Here is a 12,465-nt window from a genome sequence, read left to right on the forward strand (position 1 = left end):
CCTGATCGATGTATTTCAACAGGATTAACTGGTCTTGTCTGTTAACAATAGAAAAAATATAATAGGAAATTAACAGAAATTACATAGAAAAACCACTTGACTGCATATAACCCACTTTTATTACACTAAGTAATCGCACAAAACAGAAAACATGTTCTGCGTTACGCTCCACTTTTGGATGCGAACTTGTACACCATAATTATTATTCATTTTAATGCTGTGTGTGACGCTTTGTTCTCTGGAGGGTGGGTGGCTCTTTAATTTGACATTTCTATAATAATAATTTTACTTTTTATTTCATACTGTGACTTTTTATCTCATGATTTTGACTTTTTTTTAAAAATAATTTTTCTTTCTTTAACTGGTGGAAACATGCTTCCATAGGATGAGGCAGGCAGGCGCCTCCAGAAGCCTCTCTCCCTCTTTCTCTCTTGTTTATTATGTATTTATTAATCTCTGTCCTCACGTTCATTATTTTAGACCCTCACAAAGTGAAGATTATGAGTGGAGCTCTTGTAGAAACACCTGCTGCACACACACAAATCCCACAGTTTACATCTGTCAATTCAAATAAACTTTATTGGCATGAATGAAGTTACATTATAGACACATTTAAATGACATATTATTGAATGAGGACCTTTTACACAAGAAAACTAAATAAATCAATTTGCTGCACAGAATCTGTCACTCCATCACGCACACGCACGTACACACGCACGCGCGCCACTGTAGGCCATGGAAACAGAACGTTGACCAGAGCTATAAAAGCCGCAGCCCGGCGGCCATTTCCCTGTTCGCACATTAAACTTCGATAAGTTGACCTACTGCGGATCTGCTGTTGGAAAGTTTGAATCTCTTGAAAACCTGATAGACTGGAAAACTTCTTCTCAGCCAAACCTTTGGATTATACCGACCACCTGGAAAACTCAAATAAACCTTTGGATTATTCCTGATCACCTGAAAGACTTTTTTTCTGAAAAAACTACTACTACTACTACTACTACTACTAGTGCAGAGCGTGGATCACCTTTAACTGCTGGAGAAGTGGTTTCTGGTGGACCCCCTGTGGCGAGGCACCTGCTGTCCAGAGTCTCTGCAGGTAGGACATCTTTAATTATCACACCAAATGTATTTGTTCATCTTCTTAAACGTGTAGAAGTGGGTTTCGGTTGACAATGTGCATTATACTCTTGGTAAATTGTTGAATTTACAGATAGGATATTGATAGCATTTTAGCTAGCTTTCCAGGAAAAGTCAGTTTTGGGTGACACTGACGTTTCTCCATGGAAAATGATTTTTAGATGATAAGAATGTGCTGAAAGTCCCGCCACAGGTGAGGAATATGTTCACGGTTGTGTAGTGATTTTTAAATACTGTTATTATTGTTGAGGGCATCCATTTTTACATATTTAATGAGGAAAATTGAGGGGAAAAGATGAGGACGGGACTTTATTTGAAAAATGCCAAAAAACAACAACTGCGCAACAAAGGTTGTGGCAGATATACAGTATATGAATGGGACATTGGGCAAATGGTTGTGTTCTTGGAGGAAAGGCCTACCTACTTTACACGATAGGCTGTTATAATGAAAGAATCAACTGGTATTGAAATCTGTAACACTGCATCATATTTTATGAGCTAATCACGGGTTTAAGATGTAAAATCCTCATCTGTAATGTAACAACAACAAAATTGAGGGGGAAAGATGAGGACCGGGACTTTTTTTTGAAAAATGCCAAAAAACAACAACGTTTTTGTCTCGTGCACTGGAGACGATGGAACGTGAGGAGATGAGCACGTAAACACACCAGGGCCGTCTCTCTGTTTGCCGCTCTGTTTGCTGCTATAATTGTTGAAACTGAACATAAAGTGTAACCGGATACGTTGTCGGAGAGAGTTCAAGTTCACAATTGATCATACTTTTTGAAGGACTTTTCACTGTTGTGCTCAGTCAGCACTGTTGGTATTGGAAAAAGTTGGGAAGAGATGAGAGTGGCGTCCATACCACGTCTCCTCCACGACGCATAACTTGCGACTAATAAACAACATAGTGGCTTTATCAGTTTTTCGTGCAGAGAAGAACAGACTGTTGTGTGCTTATTTTGGAGAAGTCCTGTTGTTAACTGCCTGCTTTTTAATCAAGGTGCGCACAGTTTAGCCTGCTGATGGCGCAGGCTAAACTGTGCAACAGAGGTTGTGGCAGATATACAGTATATGAATGGGACATTGGGCAAATGGTTGTGTTCTTGGAGGGACAGGCTGGCTGTTATAATGAATAAATCAACTGGTATTGAAATTTGTAACGCTGCATCATATTTTATGAGCTAATCACAGGTTTAAAATGTAAAATCCTGGATTAGATTATCCTACAGAGGCTAAACATTAATTATAACACAGTTTCTGATCTGTGAAACCTTTATTCTATTTGTGAAAATGCAATAAAGGCAGATTTCACTGTTTTCTCAGCATATAGACCACATTAGAACAGGTCCTGATCAAAAACCATTATGCCTAGACTTCTCAAATCTGGATTAGATTATCCTACAGAGGCTAAACATTCATTATAACACAGCTTCTGATCTGTGAAACCTTTATTGTATTTGTGAAAATGCAATAAAGGCAGATTTAACTGTTTTCTCAGCATATTGACCACATTAGACCTGGTCCAGGTCAAAAACCACTGTACCCAGACTTCTCAAATCTGGATTAGATTAATCTACAGGCCCTGAAGATTCATTCAGACACAGTTTATGATCTGTGAAGCTTTATTCTATTTGTGAAAATGCAATAAAGGCAGATTTCTATTTATTTCTATTTGGGAAAATAAAGCATTTTCACAAATAGAATGAAGGTTTCACATATCAGAAACTGTGTTATAATGAATGTTTAGTCTCTGTAGGATAATGTAATCCAGATTTGAGAAGTCTGGGTACAGTGGTTTTTGACCTGGACCAGGTCTAATGTGGTCTATGTGATGAGAACACGGTGAAATCTGCCTTTATTGCATTTTGTCCTTTGAAGGGAATAAAAGTAACTTCTCCTTTTTCTTGTTTTCACCTGTTTTGTTTCAGTATTCTGAGAGACAAAATGGGCTCCAGTGTATTCAAGGCGTCCATCTCATCTTCCCAGATGAAACCCGTCCAGCTCCCCAGCGGATATGAGGTCCTGGACGTCTTGGGAGAGGGCTGCTTTGGCAAGGTGTTGAAATGTTGGAGAAAGGACATCAAACAGACTGTGGCTGTGAAGATTCCTAAATTATTCGACAGGGACTCCATCAATGAGGTGGGAGGTGTTGGTTTTGGTGTTCCCGTTTGTAAAAGATATTGTATAGTCAGAGATGCAGTAAGCGCCTCGTGCAAACAAGCAGCTCCTTTTACTTTAAGCTACTTTAAGCTAATAACAAACGTCACTATGTAAAAATATAGTGATTATCTGTACACTAAGTTCTTCACACGTTAACACATTAACTGACTGTAAAAAACTAATCATGTCAAACTTGCTGTGTGTCTCTAGGTGTGCATGCTGAGACAGTTCAAGCGTCTCAAACTCGAACAACATAACATTGTCGAGTTCATTGATTGCTTTCAAATCAAACATGGAATGGCAATCGTGTTTGAGGTGCTGGATATCAGCCTAGGCAACTACCTTGCAAAGACAGGTTTTGCGCCTATGCGTCTGATTGACATCAGAACCATCATCCAGCAGGTATGAACTCGGCACCATCAGATGGAAAGCAAAGCACTGAGCACTCTGTCACTTTTCAGCTTTGGTACATTCTTACCAACATTGTACTTTCAGATGGCTAAAGCATTAGACGTGCTGAAGGGGATCGGGGTGATCCACGGTGACGTGCATCTCCACAACATCATGATGGTGAATCACCAAAGACGACCCTTCAGAATCAAGCTGATTGACTTCGGTTGTGCCATTTCCAGATCAGAAGCCAGCCAGGGAGCACTCCTACAACCACTGGCTTTTAGGTAGGTTATTTTTATTATTACACTGGAGTGAGTGAGTAGTTTACCATTTATTGCTCCCTTCCCAAGTCTGACAGTGTAAACATCCCGTGTGATATTTCTCCTCCACATTCAGGTCTCCAGAAATTTTGTTGGGCTCTCCATTTTCTGAGGCCATTGACATGTGGTCCCTGGGCTGTCTTTTGTTCATAATGATCTGCGGCAAACTACCGTTCAAAGGACGCTCTGAGCATGCACAAGTAAGTCTTCTCCCAAAGTCAGACAATTTGTCAGTTACTCGTTCTTGTGTGTCTTCACTCTTGCATGTGGTTTTTAGTGTCCATATACATCCTACATGTATGATGAGAAATCTTAAGCTGGGAATCAAAAGGAAATTTAAAGAAAATAGGGAATGAGAAATCATCTTGGTGTTTCGTTCAAACAGATGAAAACATGCTCTAAATTTACTTTGAGTGTGACGGAAGGAAGTAATCTGATGTTTAGTGGTTCAAAGAACTTTTTATCTTAGCTACGATGGGATAAGCATGTTGTCAAAAAGACAACAGAAGCTTTCCAGGATGACCTGCCCTACTCTGCCTCTGATTGGGTGACCCTTATATTCTTACTCAACCAATCTCACTCCTCGTGCCAAAACCTAACCAGCCGGTGAGAGCTGGCCATTCAGATATGGCGATTCATGACTTTGCCCTCCTGAGAACAATATTCTGCTTCCTCTTGCATATTTTGATGTGATGTTGTGTTTCATCTCCAGCTGCAGTGCATTATTGATATCCTGGGTCAGCCAGCGGACCGCCTTCTCAATGCTGGTATAAAGACAAAAGACCTCTTTAAGAGGACTGATTCTAACAACTGGGAGCTCAAGGTACCACAGTGAACCCTCTCTGACCTTTAATCTTTTATCAGAATATTTTCTTGTTTACGTTTCTCAGCAGTCATTCATTCAGACTGATTTTGAGGAACATTCATACAAACACTTTGAACCTTCTTTCAGACATCTTTCGAGTTTTTCAGATGTCACCTCAGCAGTGTTAACGAGGACCACAAGCTCCAGTCTCTGGACAATCTCAAAGAAGTAAGTGTGAAGTAACTTTCATTGTCACTATGATCGATTGTCTTTTCATGATGGTGGATTTGACCAATTGTTTCCTCAACTAGATGCGTCTTGAGGAAAATAATGAAACTGAGGCCGCAGAGCGAGAGCAGTGCATCGAGCTCCTGAAGGCCATGCTGAAGGTGGATGTGGATGAGAGGATCACTCCCTGTGAAGTCCTCACTCATCCATTTATTAAAGACTACCATTACCCAAAGTAAGTGTGTGTGTGAGATGTGAGTCCTGTAGGTGGTGCTTTGTTAGTTAGTGATAATTTATCATTTGATCAGTGTCCTGTCGTGTTTCTGGGACATCAGTGTAACAGTGAGTGTGTCTTTTTGTAGCAATGGGGCTTTGGCAGCAGCATTCCGTCCACGCAAGACAGAGCAATCCAAGCAGAACCTTGAGAAGATTCTGAGACCAACGAAGTCAGTCCTGAGTCCTAAAAGACGCCCCACTCTTACTACAACGTGGCCATCTTCCACTCTTACTTGGGTTCAGCCTGCAGCAGCCAAACTCACACAAACTGCTGCCACTCCTCTGAAGGAAGATCAGGGGAGCGAACTCAGGTGAGATGTCTTACTCTGGTCACAACACCCATTTCTCAGATGAGAAAAAAGTTCAGATCGCCAGAAATAATAGCAGAGACATGATTCTTGAAGATGTCACGACAATAACAGGATCATTCTGTGTGTGTGTGTTTTCATGTTCAGTGGCAGCACTTACATTTTCAACACCTCGGGAACTTCAGCATTCACTTCCCCGAGTGAGGACTTTGACTGTGAGCCTGCTGCCCCTCCTCTGACAGATGATGACATCATTAATGTCCGACCAGACAACTGCACGCCATCTCCCACATTTCTGCCATCAGGTGTGATCCTGGTTCGGCCTGCGACTGCTGAGAACACGCTGATGCAGGAAGGTCAGGGGAGCGAAGTCAGGTGAGATGTCTTCCTCTGGTCACAACACCCATTTCTCAGATGAGAAAAAAGTTCAGATCGCCAGAAATAATAGCAGAGACATGATTCTTGAAGATGTCATGACAATAACAGGATCATTCTGTGTGTGTGTGTTTTCATGTTCAGTGGCAGCACTTACATTTTCAACATCTCGGGAAGTACAGAATTCATTTCCTCGAGTGAGGACTTTGACTGCGAGTCTGCTGCCCCTCCTCTGACGGATGATGAAATCATTAACGTCCGACCAGACGACTGCACGCCATCTCCCACATTTCTACCATCAGGTGTGATCCTGGTTCGGCCTGCGACTGCTGAGAACACGCTGTTGGAAGATCAGGAGAGTGCAGTCAGGTGAGATGATGAAAAATAGTATCAGAACCTGTATCAGAACCACACGATAGCTAGATCAAGATCTTTACTATAGGATATTTTGGTGTGCAGGAGCCTCAGTAACAACAAAAATGAAAAGTCCTTGTTGTTGCTTTAAGATGTGATGACAATAGCAGAAATAACACTCTCACTTTTTCTGGTGTTTTCAGTTTTCAGTCTGGCCTGAAGGAGACGTCAGGGTCCTCAGTGACCAACACTGAAAGGAGCATGAAGTCCTCAATATGTGAGGACTCAGGCTCATGTGGTAAGGAACAGTCACCTCCAGTTGTGTCTGAAGTGCTGTGCATTTTGGAGTACGGCTGACGTCTTTAATGTCCTTTGACTTTCAGAAAACACGGGGGCAAAGAGGAAGAAGAATCGCTTCAGACGTGTCTTCTCTTGGATGAGGAAGACCTTTGGTTCATGTTGTACCTGTGCTGAGGAGGATTAGGGATGTTTGGAGGCCATGCTGAATATGGATGAGGATGAGATGTGAGTCCTGTAGGTGGTGCTTTGTTAGTTAGTGATGATTTATCATTTCAGTGTCCTGTCGCGTATGTTAAATAGTTGAATCTGTAACAAATTATCACTTTTTCCTTAACCAGTCATATATTTTGTCCATATCTGCTGTCATATAAATGCAGTGAAGTACAGTATATCTCTAAGTGAATATAATATATGTTAGTCCTGGTACAAGTGTCTCTAAAGCAGCTTCTTTACCATGTGTGTGACCAGAAACCAGCAGATGATACTTTGAAGGCTGCACACCTGAACAATTTGCCCCGTGGACTTCGTGGACGTCACGTTTCTCCGCTGATCAGCTGTCAGCCCTGCTGATCAGCGGTTGGCCTAGCAACGCAAACTTTCAAACTGGCGTACTCAATACTCTGTGGGCTATCCAACATTACTCCGCTGGTCCTCCCTCCACCACAACCTCAGGATTATTCACCGCCTGGCTCCTGTATCCCTCTCCTCTGCTACTGTGGCTGCACACCTGAACAATTGGCTCCGCGGACTCAACTTTCTCCGCTGATCAGCTGTTAGCCCTGCTGATCAGCTGTTAGCCGAGTTACGCTAACTTTCAAACCGACGTGCTCAATACTCTGCTGGCTATCCAACATTACTCCACTGGTCCTCCCTCCACCACAACCTCAGGATTATTCACCGCCTGGCTCCTGTATCCCCCTCCTCTGCTACTGTGGTCAGACTTCAAACAGACAAACAGACTTCTCTGGAGAACTTCAAATAAGACTCAAAAACCTCTCTTCAATAAGGCCTATCAGCTCTTGGTCCAGCCCCAACAATCAACTTTTCCAGTTCTTTATCTTGTATGTATTTTTGTTTATCCATCTATTCTTTGTTTTGTATGTTTCACTTTGTTAAGCATCCTTGGGTACCCTGAAAGGCACTATATAAATTAAATGTATTATTATTATTATTATTATTATTATTATTATTATTATTACTCTCCAGGACGCCTTTATTGACTTACTGGACAACCAACCCATCCCTCCACCCCATCCCTTCACCTCCTCTTCCCGGCCCTGCTGTGCTGGAACTGAACACCCAGCCTGAACCTGTGCCTGCACACAGTCCGGTCAGACTACGTGGTGGAGGTCTGCAAGACGCTTACATCCAGGCACAGGTGAGATACTAAGTATAGATTAGGCAAAGATGTCATGAGAATTAGATCAATGTCTGTATTGATACAGATATTTGCCAATGGTCGGTGCTTTGTGGCAAAAGAAGGCAGGAAAAATGTTCATTTTAATGTAAGATGACTTTGTTTTCCTGAATGTAATGTATGTATTCTTCTGTGTCTTCATGTATGGAGGAAGGGTGTCATGGTTTTGATAAATCTCTCTCTCTCTCTTTCTCTCTCTCTCTCTCTGTCTCCACAGTTCCTGCTGTATCAGTGGCCCGTGTACGGCGTCCTGATACCCGCAACAGCAGCCGTCAGTCACCCTGCCGCTCCTCCACACACAGTAAGACCCTGGTTCACCAGACACACTCTGAACATCTCCACTGTTTGGCTGCAGCAGAGGTTTTGTGCTGTAGGAGAAGGATATCAGTGCAGGAACAGTTGCAGCTTTACAGGACAAACACAAGTAAAATCTGACTTTGTCCTGTGGTTCCAGTTCAAAGGTCCCTTAGAAAAATGGCACGTTTTAGAATTATTTAAAGGAAAGTGAAGCTGTGTGCTCTTGAAACTCAGTTTTATATTTTGCGAGGGTTTCTGGTGTCAGGCTGAGGCCAAGTACATCTTAACATTAAATGACTCTGCAGGTTATTTTGGAGATCTCCGGTGTAGTTTCTTATTCCTCAAAGTGCAGCTGGAGACCCGGGGTACCCTCCGGCAGCCATAATCCTACTACACTGGAGATCTCATCAGGGTGAGTCGATAATGACTGAATTTTGTTTTAGAGTGGACTATTCCTTTAACAAATGAATGGAGGCATTAATCAATTCATAAAATAAAAACAAAAATTGATAATTGTGTAATGTGCTTCTGTATTTCATTATGTATTTACTCCATTATGGGGGAAAACTGGTGAAGGAAATGTAGAAGAAAATATACTGAAATAATTAAGTTAGTGGATTTAACTGGGGGGCAAACGCAAAGGGAAAATAATACAGAAATAAATGCATTAAAAATGCCTAAATAAATGTTAACATTTTAAAATGAATATATAAACCTGAAATGAGATGGGAAAGCAAATGAAAAAGACATTTTGGCACTTTCAGTCCTCCACAGTCCCTCAGCAGAAACATGCAGACATGTCATGGCTGAATGCTGTAGACTATCCTGATGTGTTTTAATCCCACAGATGTGACAGCAGCTCATTGAAAGACTTATGATAATTAATTGTGAGGGGAAATCCTGACACCTGGTGGACACAGGGCACCATCGCAGCTCATCTAAGCACCTGTTCTGTGTGTGTTTGTGTCTACAGTATCACAAGGTACCAGTAGTGAGGCTCCCTGGAGGCTTCAACCACAACCTGCAGTGTGCAGGAATGATGTAAGTAACACACTCGAATGCAAACAAACACACCAGTACACACAGCTATAGAGCTTCAGTTTGCACCATCACACACACATGGACACGCACGCACACACACACACACACACACACACACACACACACACACTATTTCTACTGTCTGATCATGTGTGCATCTGACTTGTTACCTGTGTAGGAATGGAAAGCTGTTGTTCGCTCTTCCAGCTGGAGTCTTCCCTCCTCCTGCTGTCCCTGCTGCTCCTCAGCCGAGCACCTCCAACTTAAAGTAAGTTTGCTGTGGACACTTTTGATCAACATGTACTTTTCTCCTTATTGTGACTTTCTCATAATCAGTCTTTTTAAACTGAATTCCAACAGCTGTTGTTTTATTTAAGGTGACTGTTAATTATCTGTACATTTCTGATAATCAGTGTCTTTTAATGGGTTAGGCCCCTTGTTGAGGAGGATGTTAAGAGGATGGGCAGTGCAGCTGACAATAAATTCCTGGGACGGAGAGTAAGTGTGACAGTCAGTGTTAGAAACTTGATCAATGCTTGAAAAAAAAAAGTTTTCTACAGTCTAAATCATTATCGCTTTACAGTGAATGACACCATTAATGATCAACTGTGTGCATATTTGTGTCTGTTGTCAGTGTGTCGTGTGTGTGTGTGTGTGTGTGTGTACGCTAACGAACAGTGTGTTGTCCCTCTGTCCACAGTAAAAGTCACTGTCAGCGGAGGAGCAGACCATTTACTACCAAGAGGCCGACAGAGAAAAAGAGCTCCACGCCCAGAGACACCCGGCTGGTCTGTCAGACAAAACTATGGAAGTACACACTGCTCACACACAACTCATACATGTTTGCAATACCACATACATCACTGGACAAAAGTCACTGCTAACCGTTTTCATTGGCTGATGTCAGATGTAAATTGTAAAGACTTGTTTGTTTTTGTGTCAGGCAAAAAAGAGGAAGAGGGAGAGCAGAAAAGCTCCTGAACGTGAGGACTGTCGTGTACATGTGATGAAAACTAGACGAAATTTAATTGTTGAGCTACATTGATTTTACAAACAAGAAACTGTAGATTTTAAGGTATTGAGTACAAGTAGTTCAACATTTTGGAGACCTTATTTTCTTCTGAGAACAGCTCGTTTATTACGTTATTGAAAAAATATATATTTCTGAGTTTGTGTTGTTACCTCATTAATTTCTACTACATAGTGGCCCTGATCTGTGTTTTTGTTTGTTGGTGTTGCAGCGTTTAAGATGCTGTGTGTCACCAGTGGCATCCACCTCACGGGCAGCTGTGATGGAGGCCTCGACCTCACAGAGAGCTGTGGAGGAACCACGCTCCCCGCAGACAGTCCCAGTCCTGTCACAGCTTGATCCTCCACCAAGTCCATCCAGTGCAGAGCATCAGCGGCCCTCCTCTCCTCACTGTGGACTTCTGGGATGTCGTGGAGATGGATCGATGGATGTGTAGATAGATGCACAGATAGATGTAGATAAATGTCTAGTTGTATGTATAGATTTATGTATAGGAAGATGTATAGATGTATGTATTGATAGATAAGATGTATGTTTAGATGTATGTATAGATAGATAAGATGTATGTTTAGATGTATGTATAGATAGATAAGATGTATGTTTAGATGTATGTATAGATAGATTAGATGTATGTATAGATAGATTAGATGTATGTTTAGATAGATAAGATGTATGTTTAGATGTATGTATAGATAGATTAGATGTATGTTTAGATGTATGTATAGATAGATTAGATGTATGTATAGATAGATAAGATGTATGTATAGATAGATAAGATGTATGTTTAGATGTATGTATAGATAGATTAGATGTATGTATAGATAGATAAGATGTATGTTTAGATGTATGTATAGATAGATTAGATGTATGTTTAGATGTATGTATAGATGGATTAGATGTATGTTTAGATGTATGTATAGATAGATTAGATGTATGTATAGATAGATAAGATGTATGTTTAGATGTATGTATAGATAGATAAGATGTATGTTTAGATGTATGTATAGATAGATTAGACGTATGTATAGATAGATAAGATGTATGTTTAGATGTATGTATAGATAGATAAAATGTATGTTTAGATGTATGTATAGATAGATTAGACGTATGTATAGATAGATAAGATGTATGTTTAGATGTATGTATAGATAGATTAGATATATGTATAGATAGATAAAATGTATGTTTAGATGTATGTATAGATAGATTAGATGTATGTGTAGATAGATTAGATGTATGTATAGATAGATTAGACGTATGTATAGATAGATAAGATGTATTTATAGATGTATGTAAACTGTAGATAGATTAGACGTGTGTATAGATGTATGTATAGATGGATAAGATGTATGTATAGATTGTTTTACAGATGTATGTATAGATGTATGTATAGATTGATTAGATAGTTGCCATCATTTTAAGTAAATCATTTTAAACTATATTTATCTATATGATTCATTTTCTGCAATTACATGGTAAATACACAAATAACTGTGTTGCATCACACTAGCTTATTTTTTTATTTTTTCAAAATGATTGTGTTTTTTCACAGTGGAGTTTTACTAAATGGTACTACAGAATACATAAAGCTGTGTTTAACATGAGACAGAGACAAGAGCCAAAGTTCAGTACACATTAAGTATCACAAACGACAGCAGGCATTTAAGCCAATAACTGCAGAGGTTCATCAGTGGGAAAGTGTTTCATATACAAGATAAACAAACCAAACAACAATACAAACAAATAATGTCAGGGTGCTACTTCTAGCAAATATGAATAGGGTGAATTTGATGAAAAAAGTGACTTAATCCACGGTGATACTGCTCCTACAGCCTAATAATATTTAATAAAAAACAAATGTAAGCAGACTAAAGTTATTATTTTATGACCAGTGTCTTTAGATTCAAGTATATGTTAGAGTAACTATTCAGTTTTAAAGAGTTTTAAAGTAAACCAGCTCTGCTTTGCAGCACAACACAAGATTCATGACCTACAAACTGCTGTGCCACAAAAATG

General features: G+C 40.3%; 1 protein-coding gene across 4 annotated transcripts; it reads left to right on the plus strand.

Moving 5' to 3' along the window:
• The first annotated feature begins 783 nt into the window (after positions 1 to 783).
• LOC311249283 (homeodomain-interacting protein kinase 2-like) lies at positions 784 to 11,890 on the plus strand. 4 transcript variants are annotated; one of them, XM_084340204.1, is made up of 21 exons: positions 784 to 1,101; positions 3,074 to 3,284; positions 3,516 to 3,707; positions 3,801 to 3,982; positions 4,095 to 4,218; positions 4,731 to 4,841; positions 4,971 to 5,051; positions 5,135 to 5,286; positions 5,414 to 5,638; positions 5,783 to 6,010; positions 6,155 to 6,379; positions 6,568 to 6,662; positions 6,748 to 6,889; positions 7,133 to 7,725; positions 7,871 to 8,042; positions 8,299 to 8,382; positions 9,352 to 9,419; positions 9,598 to 9,687; positions 9,851 to 9,917; positions 10,120 to 10,402; positions 10,661 to 11,890. In XM_084340204.1, the coding sequence occupies exons 2-13, from the start codon at positions 3,090 to 3,092 to the stop codon at positions 6,846 to 6,848; spliced, it is 1,911 nt and encodes a 636-aa protein (XP_084196330.1). In that variant the 5' UTR covers positions 784 to 1,101; positions 3,074 to 3,089; the 3' UTR covers positions 6,849 to 6,889; positions 7,133 to 7,725; positions 7,871 to 8,042; positions 8,299 to 8,382; positions 9,352 to 9,419; positions 9,598 to 9,687; positions 9,851 to 9,917; positions 10,120 to 10,402; positions 10,661 to 11,890. The 4 variants fall into 4 exon arrangements, with proteins under 4 accessions (XP_084196330.1, XP_084196329.1, XP_084196328.1 ...); XM_084340203.1 differs by having other exon boundaries at positions 6,748 to 6,898; positions 10,120 to 11,890; XM_084340202.1 differs by having other exon boundaries at positions 10,120 to 11,890.
• The last annotated feature ends 575 nt before the right edge of the window (positions 11,891 to 12,465 follow it).

The sequence above is a fragment of the Pagrus pagrus genome, assembly GCF_965226575.1.
Source record: "Pagrus pagrus genome assembly, chromosome: 20".
Classification (NCBI taxonomy): Eukaryota; Metazoa; Chordata; class Actinopteri; order Spariformes; family Sparidae; genus Pagrus; species Pagrus pagrus.

Bases quoted from the DNA above. Each gene is read 5' to 3' on its own strand.
- LOC311249283 (XM_084340203.1), top strand. From the start codon at position 3,090: ATGGGCTCCAGTGTATTCAAGGCGTCCATCTCATCTTCCCAGATGAAA. The intron at 6,380-6,567 runs GTGAGATGATGA...TGGTGTTTTCAG, and splicing joins GATCAGGAGAGTGCAGTCAG to TTTTCAGTCTGGCCTGAAGG. The intron at 6,663-6,747 runs GTAAGGAACAGT...TTTGACTTTCAG, and splicing joins TGAGGACTCAGGCTCATGTG to AAAACACGGGGGCAAAGAGG.